Here is a 24,238-nt window from a genome sequence, read left to right as displayed (position 1 = left end):
CCTTCTTCCTCTCGGAAGCAGAGAGAGATTATCTATCCTGCCCGACCATGCCCCATCTACATTTCCCAATGGTAAATCTGATGTGGAGAAAATGTTCCAAATCCTCTGAGGAAGAAAGGAGGAATAAGGGACTGCTAAATTTGTGCATTTCTGCCGGAACTGGAAGTGGTCGTCGAGGCAGAGTTTCCGTTTCCGCTTCCGCACCTGTGTTTTTTTTCATCTTCTGCGTCTTTTGCCTAGTCTGCCAAGTAAGTGTAAAGATTAAGGAAAAGGTGGGGGCACGTAAGTGTGTGATGTGGGGAAAACCATTTGCATGGGTAATCCTTTGCAGAGATTCACGTTTATCTGTTTCTTCCTTTTGCTTCTCCTTTGCAGTGCCTTCTGACAGCTGATTGTCCAAGCCATAACTCCGAATGGAACAGTTCCCCCCAATTTAAATCCACTCCATGTTGCTCAAGGAACCTCTCCGAAGTAATTCTTCGGCAGTTAGAAAAGTACATTGATTTAAGGGATATAAAACTGCTAGAGAAGAAGAGACACTTGAGGGCTCCTCCCATAAAGGGCACGCCGAAGAAGGAAGAGAAAATAGAAATACTGAGAAAGGAGCATGAAAGAAGTACCAACGATGAGGATAGCGACATACAGGACATTGAGAGCAGTGACCCAGAGGTAAAGGGAAAGGAAGAATCACAGAAGAATAAAGATAAAGAACTGAAAAATGAAAAGATAATAGGAAAGGAGCTAACGGAAGAGGAATTTGACGAAATGGTGGGAAATTTACGTGGCTATATCGACATAAGTGACATGTATGCACTCTGGGACTATGTCCATAGGAACGGGAAAAAAAAATACTTGAGTTTGAAAGAGGAACTCTGGAATGATTGTGAAAATATGTCTATAAGATACAACATCCCAGAGGATTTTACAATGAAGGAGTGGAAAAAAGCTTACGTCCAATTGAAAGATTCGTTTCGCAAAAAGGAAAAAGACGATTACGTAGATTTGAAAGTTTTTATTGATGGACTTAACCTTCGTTGGGAATTTATTGCTTTCATTATTCAGAAATATGAGTCCTGGGATGTTTTTGTCGACGCGGCGGCGGACAACTGGAAGAATTCCCTCTCCAAGAGCTTCGAGAAATATGTTGAAGATGCCCAGGAGAAAGAAATCGAGAAGAACCCGAAGACTGGCGCCAAGGTTCCCTGTATTAACGAGTACAATGGGGAAAACAAAATAATGACCGATTAAAATTTGCCATGGATAAATATATGTTGTGTGGGAGGTTCAGGGGTGCTTGACCTGAGTAGTCCGCTTGTTATATTTTTTTCCCTGATTTTTTCGTCACTCTTTTCTGTGTCCTTTGTGTGCACTGCGTGTGTGTTTCGACATGGGCCAGGCTTCTCCAGCACATCGCTAAAACATTTATCGACTTGTTTGTTTCTTTGTCTGTTTTTTTTTTTTTTTTTTTTTTTTTTTGTGCACCCAATTTTTTGTCACTCTACCAACCCAAGATGAAAAAAAAAGAAAAAGAAAAGGAAAAACAGACGCGCATATATATATGTATATATATATATATTTTTTCGGGTCGACGTGGACCCCCGGTGGAAGGCACAAATGCGCTGAAAAATTAATGGTGGAAAAAGGTCCTTAAAGGAATGCAAGAAAATTGGCCTCGCTTGTTTACAGGAAAGTGCCTGGAAGGGAATAAAATGTACAGAGTGTACAGGAGCTGGGACTTCCAGCTGGGTCGAATGAGGGATCACGGCTCGGTGAGCAGCTTGAACTGCGACACGGGAGGTAGCACTGGAAACTGTGTATAGAACCGCATGGACGTGAGTGAGGTTGGCATGAAGGACATCGTGGAGGGTGAAACTTCCCATGGTGAACCAAGTTTCTTTATGGATACCCAAGAAGAAATGAATGCCATGTATGCCAGGGTGCACATGGACGAAAGGAAAAAGTTTTACTAGATGCAACAGAACCTGAACAACTACTACGCATGGCTAGCTAATCATTGCAAGGTACCTCCACACTATGCATAAAAGCAATGTTTCGAGGTGAAAAAAGAAGCGACTAATTTTTTGGACCATAAAAAGAAAAATTATATATTTGTGATTGAAGAAAAAAAACTTACGAAGGAGAGAAAGTTCCCTGGAAGAACATTTTCAATTAACGTTTTTTCCTACCAGATGCAATGGAAAAGTACATCAGGTAAAGTTATCGAACAACATGTGGAAAAACCATTTGGAGGAGAAAATGAGAAGTCATGAGCTGAAGGAGGGGAATATTCCATTGGGCCCTGATCAAGGTTCGAATTTTTTTTTGAGTCTAATCAGAAGGGGAAATGGGAGGAAGGAAAGAAGGGGCGAGTTAAGAGGCAGAATTCAGGTGGACCACTGAAATGGAAGTGCAGTTCTTTTGAGAGCATGTAAACTGGATCATTCAAAAATGAATCCCCTCCTGCTATTGTAGAATTGGGGTTTCAGCTGTATCCATTTTATCGATCCATTTTTTTTTTTGTGTGTGTGTGTCACATCGCTTTGCATGTTTGTTATAATATTTTTCATTTGTTTACAACTGAAGGATGGAATGTTTTTCTTGCATTTTATCTATGTTGCACATTGAATTTTTAAGACTATTTTTAGTTTTTTTTTTTTTTTTGCTTTTCGTGATTCTATGCGTAGAAGCAGGAAAGGGGGTTGATATGACCCCATGACGATTTGCTTGTTGCAGTTCGACGGGGGGGGGTCTTGCATATACACATGCATGGATAAGAAGGCAGAGGGAGGTTTCCTCCATAGGAATGATTACTAGTTTACAATTTAGTTTAGCTTAGTCCGTGCAAGGCCCCGAGCAGTTTAGTCGGCGCGCAACGCAATTATGACATCACATGTTTTTTCTAAAGTAAAAGAAAGCGCTACGAATTTTTCTTACAGTTTAAAGGAAAAAAAAAAAGAAAAAAAAATGTACATCCATACGTGTATGAACGTAATACATATGCGTTGCATGTACTCGTATAAACTGAAAAGTTTTACCATATAGCGCACATAGTGGTGCCCGTTTCTCGACCACACAATCTGAGGAATGCTTCGCCCTTCGCACAGCTCCGTTTATATATGAAGAACAATTCTTTGCTTAAGGTTGTTGTCATTTTGGTAGCCATTAGGGGGGGGGAAAAAAATAAGAATAAAAGTTAAAAAAAGATAAAACTTCGAACGTAATAATTAGAATAAATCTATTCTTGGAATTACCATTTTAGGCTTTTATATTTCTACACAGGGTTTTATTATTACTTTTTTTTTTTTTTTTTTTTGCCCTTTTAACTGATAAAATAGAACTATTCTAAAAAAAAAAAAAATACTCGAGCAACTAGCTTTTTTTTTTTTTTTTTTTTTTTTTTTTTAAAGCTCGATTTTGGTCAAAATGGCGATGCATATATCGTTTTTGAACTTTCTTAACCTTGCAACTTGAACTTTTTAGCAAATAACTTGACAATTTTATTTTTTTGAAATGTTAGAAACACATTAGAATGAATTTGTAGGAAGGTGAACCATCTTAGTACCATTTTAGGGAATGATATTTTCTGGTTTGGTTTTTACCTTAGAAAAACGTTCGCACCCCCCATTTAGGGTAACATTTTGAAGCAACTTCAAATCGCATCTTTGCTTTTTTCTTTTCTGTAAAAAGGTATGTATTGAGTAGTGGCCATAACATGTACGTACAGGGGGGGGGTGCGTTTGTTTCTCTTCCTTTAGCGTTAGAGTAAAGCGACTGGAAAGAGAGCAAACAAGTGGCCCTGAGCCCCAGAATAGCAAATTCTATGTGCATGCTTCGACAGGTCAAATATGTAGCGTTAGCGCAGGAACGTGTTGCCCCTTCTGTGCCAAGTTCATAACTTATTTTAGGTCAAGCTTGCCCCATTTTTCTTATGCCACATTCTTCCATTTATTTACCCTGTCCCCATTAACAGTCTTAACCTCGACACAAATATCAGGCCGCGGTAGCAACAGGGAAGCTGCTTTTTACTGGCCGAACTCTTTCGTCGAATGAAAAAGAGAAAAGATACACATGGTAGAGTACCTCCTTCAGAAAGGTAGAATATACAAGATCAGGAAAATGGATGCACATCTTAGGTTTGGAATTCTGGGTCTCCTGAACATGTTGCTTGTGTGCTCCATGTTCTTCTGGACACATCAGGTGGGTGCACTAGTTAGAGGATTCAACAGAAGCAATAATTCCTTACCACATATACTTTTTTGATTGTGTTTTTCTAAATGAATAAATTCCCTTTTTTTTTTTTTTTTTTTTCTCCTCCCGCATGCAGGAAAATGGCCTAACGGAACAACCGCTAAGCAGTATGAAAGAAGGATGCATAGAATGGAGACAAAGAAAATTAGCGACATTCACTCCTAGAGCAATAAACGATGAAATAGACGAAGACGACGAGGTTGATAATACGAGCAGTGGTAGTAGTGAGGATAGACAGGGCAATGGAAATAATCTGGATGAACATTATAGAATGAACAATGGGAAAGCAGAGAATACAAAAAATAGAAGTGCCATCAATTATGTACATAACGATATAGAAGACACATATGAACTAGCTGATAATGACATGACAAAGGAGAATGAAAATAGAAAAAAAGACAAGAACTATGATAGAAGATCCTACGAAAATAATGAAAATGAATTCTTAAACAGTATATCTGAAGACGAAGTTAACAAAATGATTGAAAAGTTAGGACAGAACGTAGATGTGAAGGAGATGTTTATCATTTGGAACTACGTCAATGGGTTCGAAAGATCAAAATATATCAACATGCAAAAAAATATTATTGCATACTGTGAAAACCTTACATCTACTTATAATATTTCGAAAAAGATAAAGTCTAAAGAGGGGGTTCAGATTTACTACTACATGAAGGATGAGCTGTTTTACCAGGAAAGGAAATTTCTCAGGAAGCTACACGCGTTTCTAGGACAGGGGCCCTGCTCGAAGGAGCTCTTTGTGGAGTTCATTAATCAGACGAAACTTTCCTGGAGAAATTTCCGAAGGGGTGTGAACAAAGTCTGCATGGACATGTTGAACTCGACCATGAAAAGGGGGGGGTTATCGACAGGTGTGCCGATGAGGTGTAATGATGTGGTGTAGTGATGTGTTGTAGTGGTTGTGTTGTAGTGGGTGTGTTGTATCGATGATGTGTTGTACCGATGATGTTTATGTTTAGGGTGTACCTGTGCAGAAGGATCGATACGTGTTACGTTTTGTACCCTCCCTCTGACACATCCAATTGTGGAGCTTATCCAAAGGGACCAGAGTGACTTCCGAGTAGGCAATCGCCATTTCTATCGGAGAGAGAACGAACCTCCCTAAGGTATGTCCAGGGTGATTCGAGTGCGTCGGCTGTTGCAACCCACGCGCTTTGCTGCATTAGTCAGATGAACATAAATAATATGAAAGAAAGTAATTCACTCATATGGAGTTTTTTCTTTTCTTTTTTCCTTTTTTTTTTCCATTTTAACTCCATTTGGTTGGGAATTGCTGACACTTAATAGGACCGCTAACTAGGGACCCACGAGTTATTGCTTTTTCCCATTGTGGCCATGCGTGGCTGGAGGAGAATTCCATTCGCATTAGAATTTTCCAGGTGGGAGTTGCCTGATCAGGACTCATCTATACATTGCAGTCCCATGTATAAGGAGTTAATAAGAATATTCCCTCGGGGTGAATTTCTACGATTTATCGTTTCGTCCTCTTTCGTTTTATTTGCACAAAACAGTGCTACTACCCTCCCAAAGGGGAAGTGGAGGTAGCAGAATTCCATAGCCCCTTCTTTATTAGTTCACGTGGGCATACGTTTCATTCGTGAATATTGACAGGTGTGATCCGCTGCGAAAAAGGTTAACGAATTCGTCCCTACGGGAGATGGCGCAGCCGATAAACGGGGCCGATGTGTGTTTGTGAAGATCTTGAAAGTGGAACGAAGTGGTCTTAAGCAGTGTTTTTTGCATTTTATCGCTTATGAGTTTCACCAACCAACCTTCTCGCATATGCTCCTCTGCGCCCTTCGAAATGGCATAGTTTGCCTTTTTTTCTTCCCTTGGGACTAATTCCGCAGTGTCCCAAAGGCAACTAAAGGAGTTCCTTTCCGTTATTAAGAATAAAAAAAAAAAAAAAAAAAAAAAAAATATAAAAAATGGGATAACAACAGGTACAAGCAAATTCAAGGTCGGCAGAAAAATAATTAAAAATACGGACAAAAAATGTAGTGCTGAAAAAAAAAAAAAAAAAAAAAAAAAGCGGTTGTACCTCTGCGCTCCACTTCTACAACTCGTGCCTAATAACAGGTTGGTGTTTGTCCAAGAGGCAACATCTCGTTGCAAATTTTTCATTTGTTGCTGTTTTCGCTTTGTCGTGAATATATAAAAGTGATGCATGTTTGTACGGGGGCATACAGATCGAATCTGGGAGCAGGAAGCAAATTGTTAGAGTGAGGGCAAAGAATATAGATTAGGCAAAAAAAAAAAAAAAAAAAAAAAAAAAAAAAAAAAAAAAAAAAAAAAAAAAAAAAAAAAAAAAAAAAAAAAAAAAAAAAAAAGAAACAATTTAAGATTCATACTCTCATAGCGCAGCATTATAAGGCATAACATGTATAGTACATATTCCTCCAATGTACTTGTATTTGCCCCGCTTCATTAATTTACGAGACCTTTTTAAGCTTTATTTATTTGCATGCATATATATATATATATATATATATATATATTTTGATTCCTTGCTAGTAGTTGTCATGTTGGTTTTCCTCCAGAGGCACCCTCTGTTGTGACTATTTTTTTCTTTGCGTTGTTTGTTTCTTCATTTTTCCTTGATTCCTTCATTCAGCGGCTTCTCTTTTTTGGACCGTCGTAGTTTATCCCTTTTTCTAATTTTCGATCAGTTTGTTTTTGGTAGATTTTTATTTTTTGTTGCTTACCTGTTAGTGTCCTTTCGTTGCTTGCGTCTCGACAGAGAAGCATTTATTCAGTTCATTATTTGGTCATGTTGCCATTTCCCCTTTTTCCTGTTTTTTTTCTAGTTTTCTTCTAGTTTTTTTTTTCTGTTTTTTTTCTAGTTTTTTTTTCCTGTTTTTTTTCTACTTTTTTTACTAGTTTTTTTCTAGTTCTTTTTTTAGTTTTTTTCTAGTTCTTTTTTTAGTTTTTTTCTAGTTCTTTTTTTAGTTTTTTTATAGTTCTTTTTTTAGTTTTTTTATAGTTCTTTTTCTATTTTTTTTTCTAGTTCTTATATGCCTTGGTTTCGTCGCAACCCTTAATGTTATCCTTTCAGTTTATTTTTTCCCTGTCAACTTTGATAACTTTATTTTTTTATTTGCATTTTTTGGTTGCCCCTTGAGCAGAGAAGAACATTTCCCCCACTTTGTACATGTCATTTGGTGCACCAACGGTACGTGCTACCACAGAAGTACATAATATATATACGTGAGGCTGCACAAGAGGGGACCAGAAGACGGGAAATGATCATCTCTTTCTCTACATAAGGTCACTCCCGTGTATCTTTTTTTTTTTTTTTTTTTATTGCACTAAAAGGAAGCTAACAGAACTGAGTGATTCAATGGTAATGAAGGGTGCTATTAGTGACCCGTTATTCAGGGTGAATATCCCAAAATTCTATATTAGGGAGGTGGATAATTCGATTGAAATGACTAATGAGCCAGCGAACTGTGGAAATAGAGAAAGAAGTAACAGATGCGAAACCTCTCTTTTTCGTATTTTGAATATCGTGTTCATAGGATTGCTCTTCCTGGAGGTGGAGGTAAAGTCCAGACATGTGATTGAGAGTGGCAATGAGTGGCGTAACCGCTCAGCGCGTAAGAGCTGAATCACGTGGTTCTATAACTGACCACGTAATCTTTCCCCTAAACATTCCCCCCCCCCTCCTCCCTTTTCTTCCCGAACGCAAATATATTTTAGACTACCGTTTCTACGAGGTACGGAGAAACCCATGGAGAAGCAACGAAATGGACAAACAGAGAAGGAAGACGATTAGCTTGCCAGAGTTCATCTAAAGCAAGCCATGAAGTAGAAGGACCCATGATGACAGAAGAAAATGCAAACATCTTCGATTCTACACTAAGGACACATAACAATCTGAACGATAATTCAAGTCAAGATATATATGGATTGTCTCAACTCCTGTGTAAGTATAACAAGTGCTTTATTAGAAGCTGGAAGAAAGAAGGAAAAAGTGTAGACTTCGCCGACGAAGGTGGTAGTAGTGCTGATATCCCGTCTATATGTTGGGAGGATGAAACGTCATTATCATCATCATCAAAATCTTTGGAAGGTGCGTACGAGGAAATTGAACGGAGACGAAATAGATTCGTGAAGAAGGGATACTTTGAACACATGAATCATACACATGAATTATCGGAAACAGAATTCATAGAGAAAATATCTAACCTAGGTGATTATGTAGATCCTGAGGAAATGAGCTCCATATTTTATTATGTACATACGAATGAAAGGAAAAAATATTTCTTAATGCAAGAAAATGTTATTACCCATTGGGAGAATCTCTGTTACAATTATAACGTAAAAGAAAATTTTAAAGAAGAACAGATGAGGAATTTATATGAAGAGACCACGAACTTTTTTCTCTTTAAGGAGAAGCATTTTCTGAAAAGCTTTAGTACTTTTGTTCGTTTAGGAAGGTACAGCACCAAGAAGTTCACTGATGGGTTAATTAGTTACAAGCGTCTCTGGAAGGAATACAGGAGGATTGTGAACAATTTTTGTCATGCAAAACTGGACGAAGTGTTGAGGGCATACTGGGAAGAGAACAAGGACAGGACCTTCCAGATGCGCATCCAGTACTGACTGGCAGGATGAGCAGATGATTTGTCGTGCTGTTGCGCAGTATGAATATTCGTTTTTTTTTTTTTTTTTTTTCTCTCTGGAGAGTAGCACACACTCAAAGATGAGGAGGGGGAATGCTTCTGTTACAACTTTTTATTTTATTTTATTTTATTTTTTTTTATTCGAACTGATATACGTATTATGTGTACACACGTATCACAATTAAGGGAACCATTTATTTGAGAATTTATTTATTTTTTTTTTTTTTTTTTCCAAAAAATGGTATTCCTCCATTTTTGGAAGTTGACCCACCCGGATCGGGGAAAGGAGTATTGCACAAAAAGAAGTACGCATTTTTTTTTTTTTTTATTATAAGGACGGAAGAGAGAAAGTAGCCGGAAGCTTTTTGTCTTCACTAGTTCACGTGCAGAATGAATGTGTATACCTCTGTGTCGATTTGTCTGTTGTTCTATTGGTCAGGCTTTCTTCCCCCCGTCGTCCGGAGGTACCTTACCCAGGAGTGGTCTACTTTGGCACTTTGATCATATAATACCCCCGCGGAGTACTTCCTCTGTGGGAAGTAAAGATTGAATGCATTTTCCCCACATGAGAGGAACGTTGAGGTTAACGTGTAATTCACGGGTGAGTGCAATGAAGCATATGCTTCTGTGCGGGGTGGTTAGTATATAATGCTCCCGCATAAGTTACGCTTCCCCTGTGGGGTTATATAACGTAGGTATGTCAATCTAAAAGTGAGTTAGAAAAAGGGGGGTACGATGCACGAAAGGTAGTCTTCTAATATAGGTTATACCAACCTGTTTCCTCTTTCTAGCTATACTACACTTTTTTTAAGAGCTACACTACTACACGGGGGGTGGGTTATTTATTCCATCTCCCTCTCCACACCCATGTGTGTGGGACATCCACGTTTACACGCAAAAGGGTGAATGATTTAAACTACGACAAAATATTTTTCACCGCGAGGAATGTTTTTGCGTTAAAGTTGCGTGCGCTCGGTGTTGTCATCACTCCTTGCCCATCTGTAGAATGGTGGGTGTCGCGGACATAGAAGAGTGAGTGCACATAGAAATACATGCGATTGTATTCCCATTTTTTTTTTTTTTTTTTTTTTTTTTTTTTTCTACTTTAGTGCCCCTTTTTATTTATCTCTCTATGACTAGCAGTAAAAGTGTGCTCTTATGCGCGGGGGAGCCATATAAACTAAGGGGTGTGTTCTTTCACTTATAGTAGTTTAAAAGGGTGCGTAAAAGATATGCAAAAAACAAAAGGAATAAAGAGAAAAAAAAAGGGGGCTAAAACGGGGTAGCGTAAAAATTAGGTAATGTTGCATGGGGGGTTAGTTTTTTAATCAGGAGGGGGTGCGGAATTAGAACCCCCCAATTACACTATGCAGTACAAGAAATGGCTTAATATTATAATGGGACATATGCGAATATACATACGTATCCATTGCGCAGTCTAAGGTTTGGCATCTTCATCTTTCTGTTTTTTCTCTTTAGTGACTAGAGGATTAGTCAACCGATTTGCCTATTGGTTTCTCCCGAAGGTGTAGGTAATCCCCAATTCACTTTGTACCTTTTTTGTTCTTTTTCTCGACGTGCATCTTTTTCTGCACATGCATCAGGAAAGAATAAATAAGAGGGAGCACCCCCCTACACCGACTAGCTGACGTGCACGTTTTTTTTTTGCTGGTAGGCCTGAATACAGAAAATTTACCCTCTCATTTTAGAAAAAAATTCTAGAGAGAGAGAGAAAAAAAAAAAAAAAAAAAAAAAAGCGACATCAATTGTATGATAGCCTACAGTGTGTTTGCGTTGTAGTAGCTACTATCAGCAAATTTTTGTCATCGAGCGATCGAATTACCAATTCTGCATCTGCGCTGTGCTTTCTACAGTATAAGTGATTGGAAAAGGTACCTACACAGCGATCCCTACGAGCGAATTAAGCGTATAGGTGAAGCCTCACGGGAAAAAAAGAAAACTCTACAGAGCCTGCCATCATGGGGAATCATAAATTATTGAAGAATGCGAACATTCTTTGCTTCGCGTTGCTGCATATTTTAGTTAATGTAAGTTTTGGTTGAAACATTGGTGAAATTTTTTTTTTTTTTTCGTTCGAGTTTGAGTTGCCGTTGTGCTTAGTGTGCAGCTTAGTGTTCAGCGTAGTTTTTAGATTAATCTTCATCTTAGTCTTCAACTTAATCTTCAGATTTGGACTAACCTCAGAGTTGTTGAAGTTGGTGTTCATTCTATGTATATCCCCAAACGTACATTTTTTTTTTTTTTTTTTTTTTTTTGCACACTTTCGCAGGATGAACAATCGGGTAGAGGAAGAGGCATGCAGCCCAGAAGCCTCTCGGAGTTTATGTCTTCTATATATCCATCCTCCTATTGGAGCACACTTACTGATGACGACGATATGCTCCAGGAAGGTGGTATTAGGTCGGGTGAGGAATCCGATAAGTCTGTTGGAAATTGTGCGGGAAGTCAAAGCTGCGGTCCTGTAGAGAGCGAATCATGTACGCGATGTAGTTCTCTCCGAGGGGGGCCCCCCGTCGATAGGATTTCCACAGACGACAGGTCCGATGATACTAAGTCCTGCATGAGGAGCGACGAATCCGGAGACAGATTCTGCAAAGGGTCTAGGGAGGTTACTGAAAATATAACAGATGCTGCTGCTGGACCTAATGGGGACTACTCATTGGAAGATCCATTGGATAACCTTCTAGATGATCCCGTAGATGATGATCCAATAGATGATGAACCCAACTATGATGATCCATTATATGATCCACTGTTTGATCTACTAGAAGAGCCAATAGATCACCCCGCGGATAGGCCATTGGACAATGATGCGAATGACCTAACTGAACATTCTCTGGAAGATGACAGAGAAAATCGTTCTGATAGGAGGTTAGAAGGTTCTCTAGAAGATGACAGAGAAAATCGTTCTGATAGCAGGTTGGAAGATTCTCTAGAGGATGATAGAGAAAATCGTTCTGACAGAAGGTTAGAGAATTCTGTGGAAGATGATAGAGAAAATCGTTCTGATAGCAGGTTGGAAGATTCTCTAGAGGATGATGGAGAAAATCATTCTGATAGGAGGTTGGAAGATTCTCCAGAAGATGATAGAGAAAATCGTTCCGATAGGAGATTGGAAGATTCTCCAGAAGAAGATAGAGAAAATCGTTCTGATAGGAGGTTGGAAGATTCTCTAGAGGATGATAGAGAAAATCGTTCTGATAGGAGGTTGGAAGATTCTCTAGAGGATGATAGAGAAAATCGTTCTGATAGGAGGCTAGAAGATTCTCTAGAAGATGACAGAGAAAATCTCTTCGACAAATGGCTAGAGGAGTTTCTAGAAGATGACAGAGAAAATCGTTCTGATAGGAGATTGGACGATTCTCTAGAAGATGATAGAGAAAATCGTTCTGATAGGAGGTTGGAAGATTCTCTAGAGGATGACAGAGAAAATCGTTCTGATAGGAGATTGGAAGATTCTCCAGAAGAAGATAGAGAAAATCGTTCTGATAGGAGATTAGACGATTCTCTAGAGGATGATAGAGAAAATCGTTCTGACAGAAGGTTAGAGGATGCTGTGGAAGATGACAGAGAAAATCGTTCTGACAGAAGGTTAGAGGATTCTGTGGAAGATGACAGAGAAAATCGTTCTGATACGAGATTGGAAGATTCTCCAGAAGATGACAGAGAAAATCATTCTGATAGGAGGTTGGAAGATTCTCTAGAGGATGATAGAGAAAATCGTTCTGACAGAAGTTTAGAGGATGCTGTGGAAGATAACAGAGAAAATCTCTTCGACAGATGGATAGAGCAGTTTCTAGAGGATGACAGAGAAAATCGTTCAGACAGGAGATTGGACGATTCTCTAGAGGATGACAGAGAAAATCGTTCTGATAGGAGATTGGAAGATTCTCCAGAAGATGACAGAGAAAATCGTTCAGACAGGAGATTGGACGATTCTCTAGAGGATGACAGAGAAAATCGTTCTGATAGGAGATTGGAAGATTCTCCAGAAGATGACAGAGAAAATCGTTCTGATAGGAGGTTGGAAGATTCTCTAGAAGATGACAGAGAAAATCGTTCTGATAGCAGGTTGGAAGATTCTCTAGAGGATGATAGAGAAAATCGTTCTGATAGGAGATTGGACGATTCTCTAGAAGATGATAGAGAAAATCGTTCTGATAGGAGATTGGACGATTCTCTAGAAGATGATAGAGAAAATCGTTCTGACAGAAGGTTAGAGGATGCTGTGGAAGATGACAGAGAAAATTGTTCTGATAAGAGATTGGAAGATTCTCTAGAGGATGATAGAGAAAATCGTTCTGATACGAGATTGGAAGATTCTCTAGAAGATGACAGAGAAAATCGTTCAGACAGGAGATTGGAAGATTCTCTAGAAGATGACAGAGAAAATCGTTCAGACAGGAGATTGGACGATTCTCTAGAAGATGATAGAGAAAATCGTTCTGATAGGAGATTGGAAGATTCTCCAGAAGAAGATAGAGAAAATCGTTCTGATAGGAGGTTGGAAGATTCTCTAGAGGATGATAGAGAAAATCGTTCTGATAGGAGGTTGGAAGATTCTCTAGAGGATGATAGAGAAAATCGTTCTGATAGGAGGCTAGAAGATTCTCTAGAAGATGACAGAGAAAATCTCTTCGACAAATGGCTAGAGGAGTTTCTAGAAGATGACAGAGAAAATCGTTCTGATAGGAGATTGGAAGATTCTCTAGAGGATGACAGAGAAAATCGTTCTGATAGGAGATTGGAAGATTCTCTAGAAGATGACAGAGAAAATCGTTCTGATAGGAGATTGGAAGATTCTCTAGAAGATGATAGAGAAAATCGTTCTGATAGGAGGTTGGAAGATTCTCTAGAGGATGACAGAGAAAATCGTTCTGATAGGAGATTGGAAGATTCTCTAGAAGATGACAGAGAAAATCGTTCTGATAGGAGATTGGAAGATTCTCTAGAAGATGACAGAGAAAATCGTTCAGACAGGAGATTGGACGATTCTCTAGAAGATGATAGAGAAAATCGTTCTGATAGGAGGTTGGAAGATTCTCTAGAAGATGACAGAGAAAATCGTTCAGACAGGAGATTGGAAGATTCTCTAGAGGATGATAGAGAAAATTGTTCTGATAGGAGATTGGAAGGTTCTCCAGAAGATGACAGAGAAAATCATTCTGAAAGAACCTTGGAAGATTCTGTAGAAGATGACAGAGAAAATCGTTCTGACAGAACCTTGGAAGATTCTGTGGAAGATGACAGAGAAAATCGTTCCGACAGAACCTTGGAAGATTCTGTGGAAGAAGCTTTGGAAGATTATTTGTATGGTAATAGGGAGGAGACTGTAGATGAATCTATGAATGAAAAAGTAAAGGATGCAGAGGAAGACGGATTAGAGAGCACTGCAGAGGATGTTGTAAGGGATGATGTGGAAGGCAATAAGGAAATTCCACAGGAAGATGTCATGAAGGGTGATTCTCGTGATCGTATGGATGGTGAATCGAAGGAATTATTAATGGATTCAGAATCTCCTGAGCACAAAGATTTGGATGGAAACATGAATGGATCACATGATGATGATAATGTGAAGGATACAAAGTCTAAAAGAAAAAGAAGTTCTGTTGGAAGGAATTCCTACTCTCATAGTAATACTTGCTCATATGATTTTAGGAACTCTGATCCATTTCAACTATTATCTGAAGAACAGATAGATGAGAAGATCTACAATTTGGGTTCTATTTTAGATGTAAGGGATATATACATTATATGGAATTATGTAAATGATAATGAAAAGAGAAAGTTGTATAGGATGAGGACGAATTTGCTCACGTATTGTGATTGTCTCGCTGATGCCTGTGGAATCCCCCGTGAAATTAAGAAACAAGAATGGTTAAGGGTCCACCAATTTATGAATAGAGTATTTTTACGATACGAAAAGAGATTCACGAAATATATCCACTCGTTTTTGGAGAATGGAAGAATGGACCGATGGACATTTATTGACTTTTTAAATAACTACAGAGATAAGAGTCGCAGGTTTAGGAACGGCATGTACAACTACTGGAAAAACGACATTCTCACTAGGATGGAAACATACCAACGCCTTTTAATAGATGTAAGATCAAGAGTTAGAAGAAGAGTTTAGAATAGGGATTGCTAGTACTTCTGGAGTCGTTTCCCTGGGGGGAAGGTTACTGTAGGGTGTACCCTTTTATGTGAGGAGGAGCCTAATACTAAAATGCGTGCATACATAGCCTCCCTCGTTTTAACCGTATTGTAAATTGAGATAGTGAGATTTTTGAGTAGTTATGTGGGATCATCTGTTCGGGAGGAAATATTATTATGCTCAATAGCACAGGTTGGCTGAGCTACACTAAGAAGTTACAGCCGAATAATGCTTACCTGCGTGATTACGCAGCTGTCTCTTTGGGGTAGATACCGAATGGCAGACGACATGCTAACCATGGATCCCCGAGAATGATGCTGTAATTTGTTCTATATGGTATACCCCTTAGATTGCACCCTTTTTGGCGTTTCTCCTACATATACGCAGATGAATTTGTGAGGCACATCGAACAGACACACACATATACACACTGCTAAGTCAGTGATGATTAAGTCCTTCAGGGGGTTCAGCGCCTGTGTCAGCTGTTATTACAAAGAGAGTGTGCGCATGCTTTTTGCAGCTTACTAATGCAATGTGATTACAGTTTTGCGCTTTTATTTCACTCCTCATGCTTACATGTACATATATGTTTATCCTTTTTTTTTTTTTTTTCTTTTTCTTCTTCTTTTTCTTTTTCCCATAATTAACATTTTTTTTTGAGAGAGAGAGAAATTAATGTAGCGTTCTTTTACACACACCTACATATGTGCGTCAATTAAAAAACGATTTAGTCTTATGGGATTTTATTTTAACTGCATGAGCTAGCTATTTTTAAAGTTGGAGGAAAGATGAACCGGGTGTGTATGGGGTAACTATTCCTGCATTATGCTTGATAACTGCTCTTTGGAGAGTGCTTACATATGGAACTGTCCCCCGTTCTACAAACCGTGTTACACTTCTTCCAGGAGGAAAAAAAAAAAGAAAAAAAGTTTTTTCATAAGAAAGGTTTTTTTACCCTTTTGAAAAAAATCGGGTTTGCGAAATGACGCAGAAAAAGAAGCCACGATTCAAGGATCCGCAGCGAATTACATAAGTGATGACTTCACGTGCGCGTACAGATGGTAGATCATAATTGTTGAAATAAAAGAGGATTAACAGGGTTAATAGAAAGCCTAATCAAGTCAACATCTTAGTTGTTGGAAGTTGGCATAAATTTTTTTTTTCCTTTTTTTTTTATTACCCTATCCATTTGGCAATTAGATAAATTTTTCTCATAAATATGGCGGAACTCTGATGAGAAATCTACATGGCTATATATGTCATTAGGGTGCCATAGAACGATATGCAATATAAAAAGAGCGAAGATTCGGTTGCGCATGAACTGAATTAATCTGTCGCTGAATGCATACGTGGGAAGCCCTGTTTATACGCATCGTTTTTTTTTTTTTTTTTTCTATTTTTTTATATTTAAAAAAGTAAAAACGAGGCACTAGGAATAAAATAAAAACATAGATTCTATTTCTTGTGAAAAAAAAAAAAAAAAAAAAAAAAAAAAAAAAACTATTAGGAACTTTTCCAGTTTGTTTTCACCATTTTGCGGTGACGCGTGGTAGCAGCGGTTTTGGCAATTTGCTTCTTACCAAGAGTCATATCCGTTGTCGCACCTGATCGGAGATATTTTGTGCCGAATTTATGTTCACGCAGATGTAGATTTGTCCCCTTTGGTGTGTTCTTCTGCCTCCAGGTGTGTTACACTTTAGCGGTGAGCGTGCGTGCGAGCCAATATGGTTATGTTGGTTGTGTGGTTGTGTGTTTGGATATGTATGATTGGGGGGGGAGGTTCACTCACGTGTGTATATATGAATGTGCAGTTGGATTTCTACCTGCGCAATACTCACCCCCGAGGAATCCTCCTTTTTACCTTTTCTCCTTTGTTCAGAACGTCATTATGGAAACATGCCACGGAATTATTTGCCTAAGTGCCAAAAATTTCCGGGGGAAGAATGAGAAAAATGGAAAGACCCGTCTTGTCTCTTCTGCGGGAAGGGAGAAAAAGGCCCACAGAGTTTGTTCTACAACTTTATGGGTGGTTAGTGCATTCGTTCTGCTTCTTCTGTTGTGTGTGTCCCAGGTAGGTGAACTTTGTGTAGAAGCTTTGAACTGCGTCGGATTAACGAGTGTCTCTTTGCCGTGTGGCAATTTCTTGTGCTTTCTATTCCTCGCTTACGTTGCACGTATTACATTTTTGAGTACGCATTCGAGGAGCTCTACTGACATTTACGTTATTTCAAACCATGTTTCAGACAAATCTGATGAGCGAAGGATGCCAGAGAAGCACGAGAAGATTGTGTAGAATTCTTGGTGGGTTCTATACAATGCAGAGAATGGTGAACTCCAACGTAGGGTACCAAGAAATGGAGAACGAACCATGGTGGGATGAGTGTAGCTACATATCTAGCGAATGGGACCAGCTGGATCAACAGTTTGACCAAATGTGGATGAGGGAAGAGTGGCTACGCAGAGGGAAGTACAGACCTAGGAATTCGTACGATAGATGTCCTTATGGTTGCACAGATGCTGATTTGGTGAAGGACCTATCCGAAGAGAATATCAATGAAAGGCTTGCAAAACTAGGAAGTCAAGTAGGCGTTAAGGAGATGTTCATTCTATGGAGTAATGTGCATAGGCATGAAAGGAAGAAGTACATTAAGATGCAGGAAAGAGCAAAAATGTTCTGCGATAACTTAGTCAAAACTTTTCATATTCCAGAGGAAGTTAGGATTAGAGTTTGGATGAGAGTGCATAGATGTATGACGTCTGTTTTTCTTCGTTTTGAAAAAAGGCACCATAAACATTTCCTCATGTTTCTGAGGCGGGGCCCATCTTCTAGGGCTAGATTCCTTAGGTATATAAATCGAACACGGAATGTGTGGAACATGCGCAGGATGAAAATAAACAAATACTGGCGCAATAAGATGGCTGGGGTCTTTAGGTTGTACTGGAGCAGGTACCATAATGCGGCATACCCCGTGCGGGGCGTGCCTCGAAGGGGTGTGAAGGAGTATACCAGGGTGGGTTCTGAGGAGTGTGACAGGGTAGGTTCTGGGAAGTATGATATGGTGGGTTATGGGGAGTATGGTAGTAGGGGTATCAGGGAACAAGACAGCAGGAATGTTGGATTGAACGATAGGAGTTGCAGCAGTTTGTATGGTAGCAGGGATAGCAGTTTGTACGAGAGTGGGGATAATCGTTTGTATGGAAGCAGGGATAGCAGTTTGTACGGAAGCAGGGATAGCAGTTTGTACGAGAGTGGGGATAATCGTTTGTATGGAAGAAGGGATAGCAGTTTGTACGGAAGCAGGGATAGCAGTTTGTACGGAAGCAGGGATAGCAGTTTATACGGTAGCAGGGATAGCAGTTTGTACGGAAGCAAGGATAGCAGTTTGTACAGTAGCAGGGATAGCAGTTTGTACAGTAGCAGGGATAGCAGTTTGTACAGTAGCAGGGATAGCAGTTTGTACGGTAGCAGGGATAGCAGTTTGTACGGTAGCAGGGATAGCAGTTTGTACGGTAGCAGGGATAGCAGTTTGTACGAGAGTGGGGATAACCGTTTGTATGGAAGAAGGGATAGCAGTTTGTACGGTAGCAGGGATAGCAGTTTGTACGGAAGCAGGGATAGCAGTTTATACGGAAGCAGGGATAGCAGTTTGTACGGAAGCAGGGATAGCGTCCTGTACGAAAGTAGGGATAAAGGTGTGGACAAGAGAAGAAATGAATGTTTAGGTGAAAGTAGGAATGACAACTTGTATGACAGTATCGATCAGGGACTTAATGTGAGTAGAAGTGAAGGTTTGTATGACAAACGAATCAACGGAGCAATGAAAGAATCACGCTGTGAAGGCAACACATAGGATGAACTCACTACACATACGTACATTTCCACGCACATATCTGAAGGGAGGAGGTTTTTTCATAGGAAGATCACGGGAAAAGGTAAAAGGGGAAAAAATGGATAACATATTCTATGGGGGGGAGGTTTCTACCTGAGGAGGCATTATTCATTAGGCTTCCAGGTACCCTTTCCACCCTGTCCCTACCATTTTTGTTTTATGTTACAGTAATGGAAAAAGGGTCTTATTTAACAAGGTACATTCATCAGCGATTTTATATTCATTTGTTAATTGATGTCTCACATGAAGTTACCACTTGGAATGGCATTAGCATTCCTCAGTCAGTTATGGCCCTCCTACTATTTGATACAGGGAAGTGAAACTAACAAGGAGATGCACCCATAACTGTGAGCGGGTAAAGCACAGGCATTGTTCCAGCAGTTTCCTGCATGGGAGTCAAAGTGTGGAACTGCAAATGGGTAATATTTTTAACACTGAATGTGCTTCTTACTTTAGTAGGGTGCATAGAATATTCCACCGCCTTACCCCAAAGAAATGTAACATTTGCAGTTGTATGTCCCCATGGAGTGATCCCCTTATATTAGCGTATTCGCAGGTTTTGGTGCATGAACCCAGATGTCATATGTTGAGGGCAGCTCAAATTGGAGTGGAGATGAATTGAAAGCATGAAGAGGCTGTGGTACAGGGAAAGGTGGTTAATTTTGTGTGATATGGTTGTGATATCTTCCTCATTCTTAAACATCCCTTGCTTGGTGTTTTTCCGTTATTTTACCTAATCGATTTTGTCCACTTGGTATTATTCATACCCACTTCGGAAGTAAAGGAATGAAAGTTGAAGTAATCCCTTTGGTACTGGGCATTTACGTGTGGACGTGTCCACTTGCCCACGTGATAGCCCGCGTGCGTTTTTCCTTCCCCAGGAGGTCAGAAGAAATGTGTATATAAACCGGGCGAATGGTTTGAAAGGGCTTCACGTTACGGCAGAGGGAGGAAGGTTTACTTAAATTGTCAGCTAAATTGGGAAGTGGAATTTCACTTTAGTGATTCATGTTTTAGTTTTGTGGCTATGTTTTAATTTTTTGTTTTAATTTTTTGTTTTTGTTTTTGTTTTTTATTTTTCTTTCCTTTTTTATTATTTTTTTTCCGTTTAACTGCCGCAGCGCGGTCTTCATTTTCAGTTGCTCTCAAAAGAGCGCGCTACTCCATTCCACTTTGTGATGAGTGCCTAAAATAGCAAAGTGTGACCTCCACGACCATTCAAGTGTGCATCCAGCATGTGGGTAAAGGAGCGAACCTTCCATCTGAGGAAACGCCTGAATGGGGTGTTCACACAAATTTGCATATTTCCATTTTAGAGAAAACAACTTTAAAACGATGTTATTTGCTCGTCCATACAGAATGGCAAAATGTAGAAGAGGCAGGGTACTAAGGAAAGGTACCTCTTCCTCATAGTCCCCACATTTTAACAAATAAGATAAAGAGAATTCTTTTGGAGGAACTAAGTAGCCATTTACAGCTTGACCGATTTACGGCTGTTGTGGTGATCCTCTACCCTCCTGGCTCTACCATTTTAAGTGTTTCATCTCCAAAGAGGGTGAGCATATTGGAATGTCCAGCCTTTTTCACGGGAAAGTTATCTTTTGCGCATAGTAAAGGGCTACTCTTTCGAAGCAAACATGTGGTTATATCTTCATCTTCATCTTCATCTTTTTTTTTTTTTTTTTTTTTTTTTTTAAAAGCTTAGATAAAGATAAAAATATCACCGCACGTCTATGTGACAAAAGGAAAGTCTACTTTTTAGGTTCGCATAAATTGTGATTCTTTTTTTCAAAAAAGGAACAGCTCTGTATGGAGGTAAATTGACTATATTTTCTAGTCAATGCAATGGAGATGATTTGTGCACTATTTGGCTTTGATGGGAGATTGCCCGAGGAGGCGCGAAGTGCCTTTGCATTCAGTGGTGCATGTCTTATATAGACGCATGGGCACATGTACATACGACACATAACTGTTGGCACGCGTGAGAGGGGCTAATCATATGCGTAAGTGTGAGCAGTACATTTGAGGCACATTTTAAATGAGAATAGGACATCATATAAATACGATCCTCTGCAAGCATGTGTAAAATGTTTAGAAGAATTGGCCCAAATGTTGGGAGGTATGGGGATTTCCTAAAAGAGGGTTATTGGACACACACCACAACGGATCGGGTTGAATAAATATTGATCCATTCATATGCAAATATTAGCAAGTACAGAGAGGGTGCACCGGAATGGTGGACCGAATTGTTTTCTTAGTACACTCGCAAAGTGTACAAAAGGAAATGTTAGCGTGAGAATTTTGGTGGCAAATTAAATGCTGACGGAAATGGTGAAGGGGGGCGTAGTAGGCAGAAAGAGTCATACCAATACGCCCCATTTTGGTTAAATACGCAAAAAAAGTGAAAAGTGCTATGGGGCAGATTGATGGGTGCGGATGTGGGGAGAAGGTTCGGACGAATTAATTCAGTCAATTGGTTAAGTGACCCATACAAAAAAAAATATATACGCAGGGGAAGAAAAATATATAGGTGTTCACGCTAACTTATGTGCATGTTTGATGAGGCTAAGTTTCAGGTACATGCAGCAGATCATCACATAGGTCAATATATTTTGTTAAAATTCCTCCTATCTGAAATTCTCGTTTGCAATGTTTTGGTGGGGCACGCCGATTGAGGCAACAACGATTATCGATCTGTGTTTTACAATAATAATATAAGGAAGAAAAAAAAAAAAAAAAAAAAAAAAAAAAAAAAAAAAAACGGTTCATGTTGAAGAAGCGTCAAAATTACCACCACGCATGCAACCAAATTAGGGATGCATCTATAGATCGATCTGGTTAGGGGATGTCGCGATGTTATGTTTTTATTTATTATTATTATTATTTTTTCTCAAAAGTGAGGATTAAATATGCGGTAATTGTGAGTGATGAATATTCTTTTTTTTTTTTTTTTTTTTTTTTTTTTTAAATATGCGTATGTACTACTCTACCCGGTTGTGACCAAACTACAGAACAAGAGGAGGAGGACGAATGAGCAACGATATATAATTTGACTTTCCTCAGATTAGCACGAAAAGGCTGAGTTTAAAAATGTTGTAAAGCAGCGCATAAACGGGTAAATAATAACTTAGAACGACGCTATACAATGCAACGTAACACTTGACAGGGAAATATGAGAAATGCAATTTATGGCATTGAAAATTTATCACAGAAAAATATAACAGAAAAAGAAGAGGAAGTAGGAAGAATCACCACCACCACATCCACCCTTCCCCGATTTTGAAGTCGTCTTTGTTTTCACACATTATCCATTTGTTCGTTTTTTTTTTTTTTTTTTTTTTTTGTGTGTGTGTGTGAAACTGTTAATCGCTTTACCTGTTTTCCTTGGTGGAGCGTACATCTGCCTTTTTTTGTAGTTGTGGCTCTGGCCATACCACAGGGTAGATATGCATTTTTAAGAAATTCAACACGTATAGGTATATACACCTCTGCATGGGTGATTCTTATAAATGAAACGCTCCTTTTCCTACTTCTTATTACGGGTGATCGCTTCTTTTTTTTCTTTTTTTTTCTTTTTTTTTGTGGAATGTGCATCCCCTATTAACGCAGTTATAAGGTAAACAGACAAGATGGGGGAGATGTACAAGGGACAGTTTTTCAGTACGCCAAGGATGACACAATCAGGGAGGAGAAAAAAAGGATCAACTTCTTGTGCAACTAATACCGAGGGAAAAGTAAAGCAGAGTAAAAATATCATGAAGACCTTATTTTTAAGATACCCCAAAGTTGTGCTCCTGGTTCTGTTATTTTATTTTGTACAGGTAAAGTAGAGAAAGAGGAATTTTGTCAAGTTTTTTTTTTTTTTTTTTTTTTCTTTTTTTTTTTTGTCTTTCCTTTCATTGTAGCTGTGTGTTCATGTGAGTATACCTGGATGTACGAGTTAGGCATTTGTATGTTTACGTATCCATTAGGAGTACTTCTCAACGCCCGCAGACTTATTTTCCCGGAGAGTTAGGCGTGAGGACGGGATTTTGTTCCGTTCCTCAGCACTTCCCTAGATGGGGATGCTTTACGAGGGATCCCCCCCACCAGAAGAAATTATCGGAGCTTTTATTCAGAATTAAAAAAACCATAATGAAGAAGAAAAAGATGGATGCTGAAAATGAGCTCATGGAGGGGAAAAACAAAAATATGAAGATGAATAAAAGGAAGAAGAAAAAAAAGAGAAACAAACAAACAAACAAAATAGGAGATTTATTTTATGCAAAAAATAGACAAATTAAAAATAGAAACATCGTTAATATGAAGACTGTAGTGGGAGAAATAAAACCAAAGGTGCAAAAACAAACAGTAGTTATAGAAGATATAGACACATGGGGGGACTTAGAAGAAGAGGAGTTATTTATGAAAATTAAAAGTCTCAAGGGTCTTATCAATTCTAACCAAATGTACAGCATATGGGAGAGTGTATACGCCCTCATGAGAAAGAAATATTTCTACAGGGAAGAGGAAATATGGACTTTCTGCGAACGAATTGCCAAGGCTTACGAAGTTCCGAAGGAGTCTAAGATGAATATATGGTACAAGGTGTACTACAACATGAAGGAAGAAACAATAAAAACTGAAAAACATCAATTTAATAAAATTTACCCTTTTATGGATAAGGGGCTGTGTGAAGATGAAGTTTTCATTAAATTTTTATTTGATGAATTGGATGTGTGGAAAAGAAAAATGAAGAGTATCGAGAGAAAGTGGATGCATTTGCTGCTCTTGAATTTGAAATTTTCTAGGAGGAGGAATATGATTCTACTCAGCAGCTTATGAGGGGTCCCAATCACGAGCGGGAGGAGTAAATAATAACATATGACGAATTGTATGTCTTACCATTGTCACCCCATTTATGAAACAAGAGAAATATATTACATATGATGACATTTTCGCAACTCGAAGTTGGAGTAGCTGCATTCGCGTTTTTCTGCCCGTAAGAGGGAAGGTTCTATCAAGTTGGTATAATTTGTGGAATTATTCCCCCGCAGGGGGTCAGTCCCATTGACCCATCTGTCTTATCTTCTTATCGCTACAATTTTTATCCATTTTTCGTCTACCAGACTTCGGCTAATCTATGTGTCCGCTTCTTAATGAATAAAAAGAAAGGTGCATAACCTTTTTGAAGGGCTTTTCCCCAGCGCAATTTTTGTGGAGAAACATTTGCTCTCTTTTTTGTTAGCTCAGGTGAAAGATGGAAGCGGGGGAGTCCAAATGGGAAGAAATGGCTTAAT

The 24,238-nt window shown here is 39.0% G+C and overlaps 6 protein-coding genes across 6 annotated transcripts; all 6 read left to right on the top strand.

Moving 5' to 3' along the window:
- Positions 1-47: 47 nt before the first annotated feature.
- PKNH_0600900 (Plasmodium exported protein (PHISTc), unknown function) lies at positions 48-1,248 on the top strand (the record flags this gene model as incomplete). The annotated part of the gene is made up of 2 exons (XM_002261646.1): positions 48-248; positions 376-1,248. The coding sequence occupies 2 exons, from the start codon at positions 48-50 to the stop codon at positions 1,246-1,248; spliced, it is 1,074 nt and encodes a 357-aa protein (XP_002261682.1).
- Positions 1,249-4,068: 2,820 nt separating this feature from the next.
- PKNH_0600800 (Plasmodium exported protein (PHISTc), unknown function) lies at positions 4,069-5,152 on the top strand (the record flags this gene model as incomplete). The annotated part of the gene is made up of 2 exons (XM_002261645.1): positions 4,069-4,197; positions 4,325-5,152. 2 exons carry the CDS (start codon positions 4,069-4,071, stop codon positions 5,150-5,152), a joined length of 957 nt encoding a protein of 318 aa, XP_002261681.1.
- A 2,457-nt stretch (positions 5,153-7,609) lies between these two features.
- PKNH_0600700 (Plasmodium exported protein (PHIST), unknown function) lies at positions 7,610-8,874 on the top strand (the record flags this gene model as incomplete). Its single annotated transcript, XM_002261644.1, has 2 exons — positions 7,610-7,810; positions 7,969-8,874. The coding sequence occupies 2 exons, from the start codon at positions 7,610-7,612 to the stop codon at positions 8,872-8,874; spliced, it is 1,107 nt and encodes a 368-aa protein (XP_002261680.1).
- Positions 8,875-10,873: 1,999 nt separating this feature from the next.
- PKNH_0600600 (Plasmodium exported protein (PHIST), unknown function) lies at positions 10,874-15,048 on the top strand (the record flags this gene model as incomplete). Its single annotated transcript, XM_002261643.1, has 2 exons — positions 10,874-10,942; positions 11,185-15,048. The coding sequence occupies 2 exons, from the start codon at positions 10,874-10,876 to the stop codon at positions 15,046-15,048; spliced, it is 3,933 nt and encodes a 1,310-aa protein (XP_002261679.1).
- Positions 15,049-16,957: 1,909 nt separating this feature from the next.
- On the top strand, positions 16,958-18,920 carry PKNH_0600500 (Plasmodium exported protein (PHIST), unknown function; the record flags this gene model as incomplete). Its single annotated transcript, XM_002261642.1, has 2 exons — positions 16,958-17,140; positions 17,313-18,920. 2 exons carry the CDS (start codon positions 16,958-16,960, stop codon positions 18,918-18,920), a joined length of 1,791 nt encoding a protein of 596 aa, XP_002261678.1.
- Positions 18,921-22,588: 3,668 nt separating this feature from the next.
- PKNH_0600400 (Plasmodium exported protein (PHIST), unknown function) lies at positions 22,589-23,783 on the top strand (the record flags this gene model as incomplete). Its single annotated transcript, XM_002261641.1, has 2 exons — positions 22,589-22,780; positions 22,953-23,783. The coding sequence occupies 2 exons, from the start codon at positions 22,589-22,591 to the stop codon at positions 23,781-23,783; spliced, it is 1,023 nt and encodes a 340-aa protein (XP_002261677.1).
- Positions 23,784-24,238: the final 455 nt, after the last annotated feature.

The sequence above is a fragment of the Plasmodium knowlesi genome, assembly GCF_000006355.2.
Source record: "Plasmodium knowlesi strain H genome assembly, chromosome: 6".
In the NCBI taxonomy this organism is placed as follows: domain Eukaryota; phylum Apicomplexa; class Aconoidasida; order Haemosporida; family Plasmodiidae; genus Plasmodium; species Plasmodium knowlesi.
This window is presented reverse-complemented; position numbering and strand designations above follow the sequence as displayed.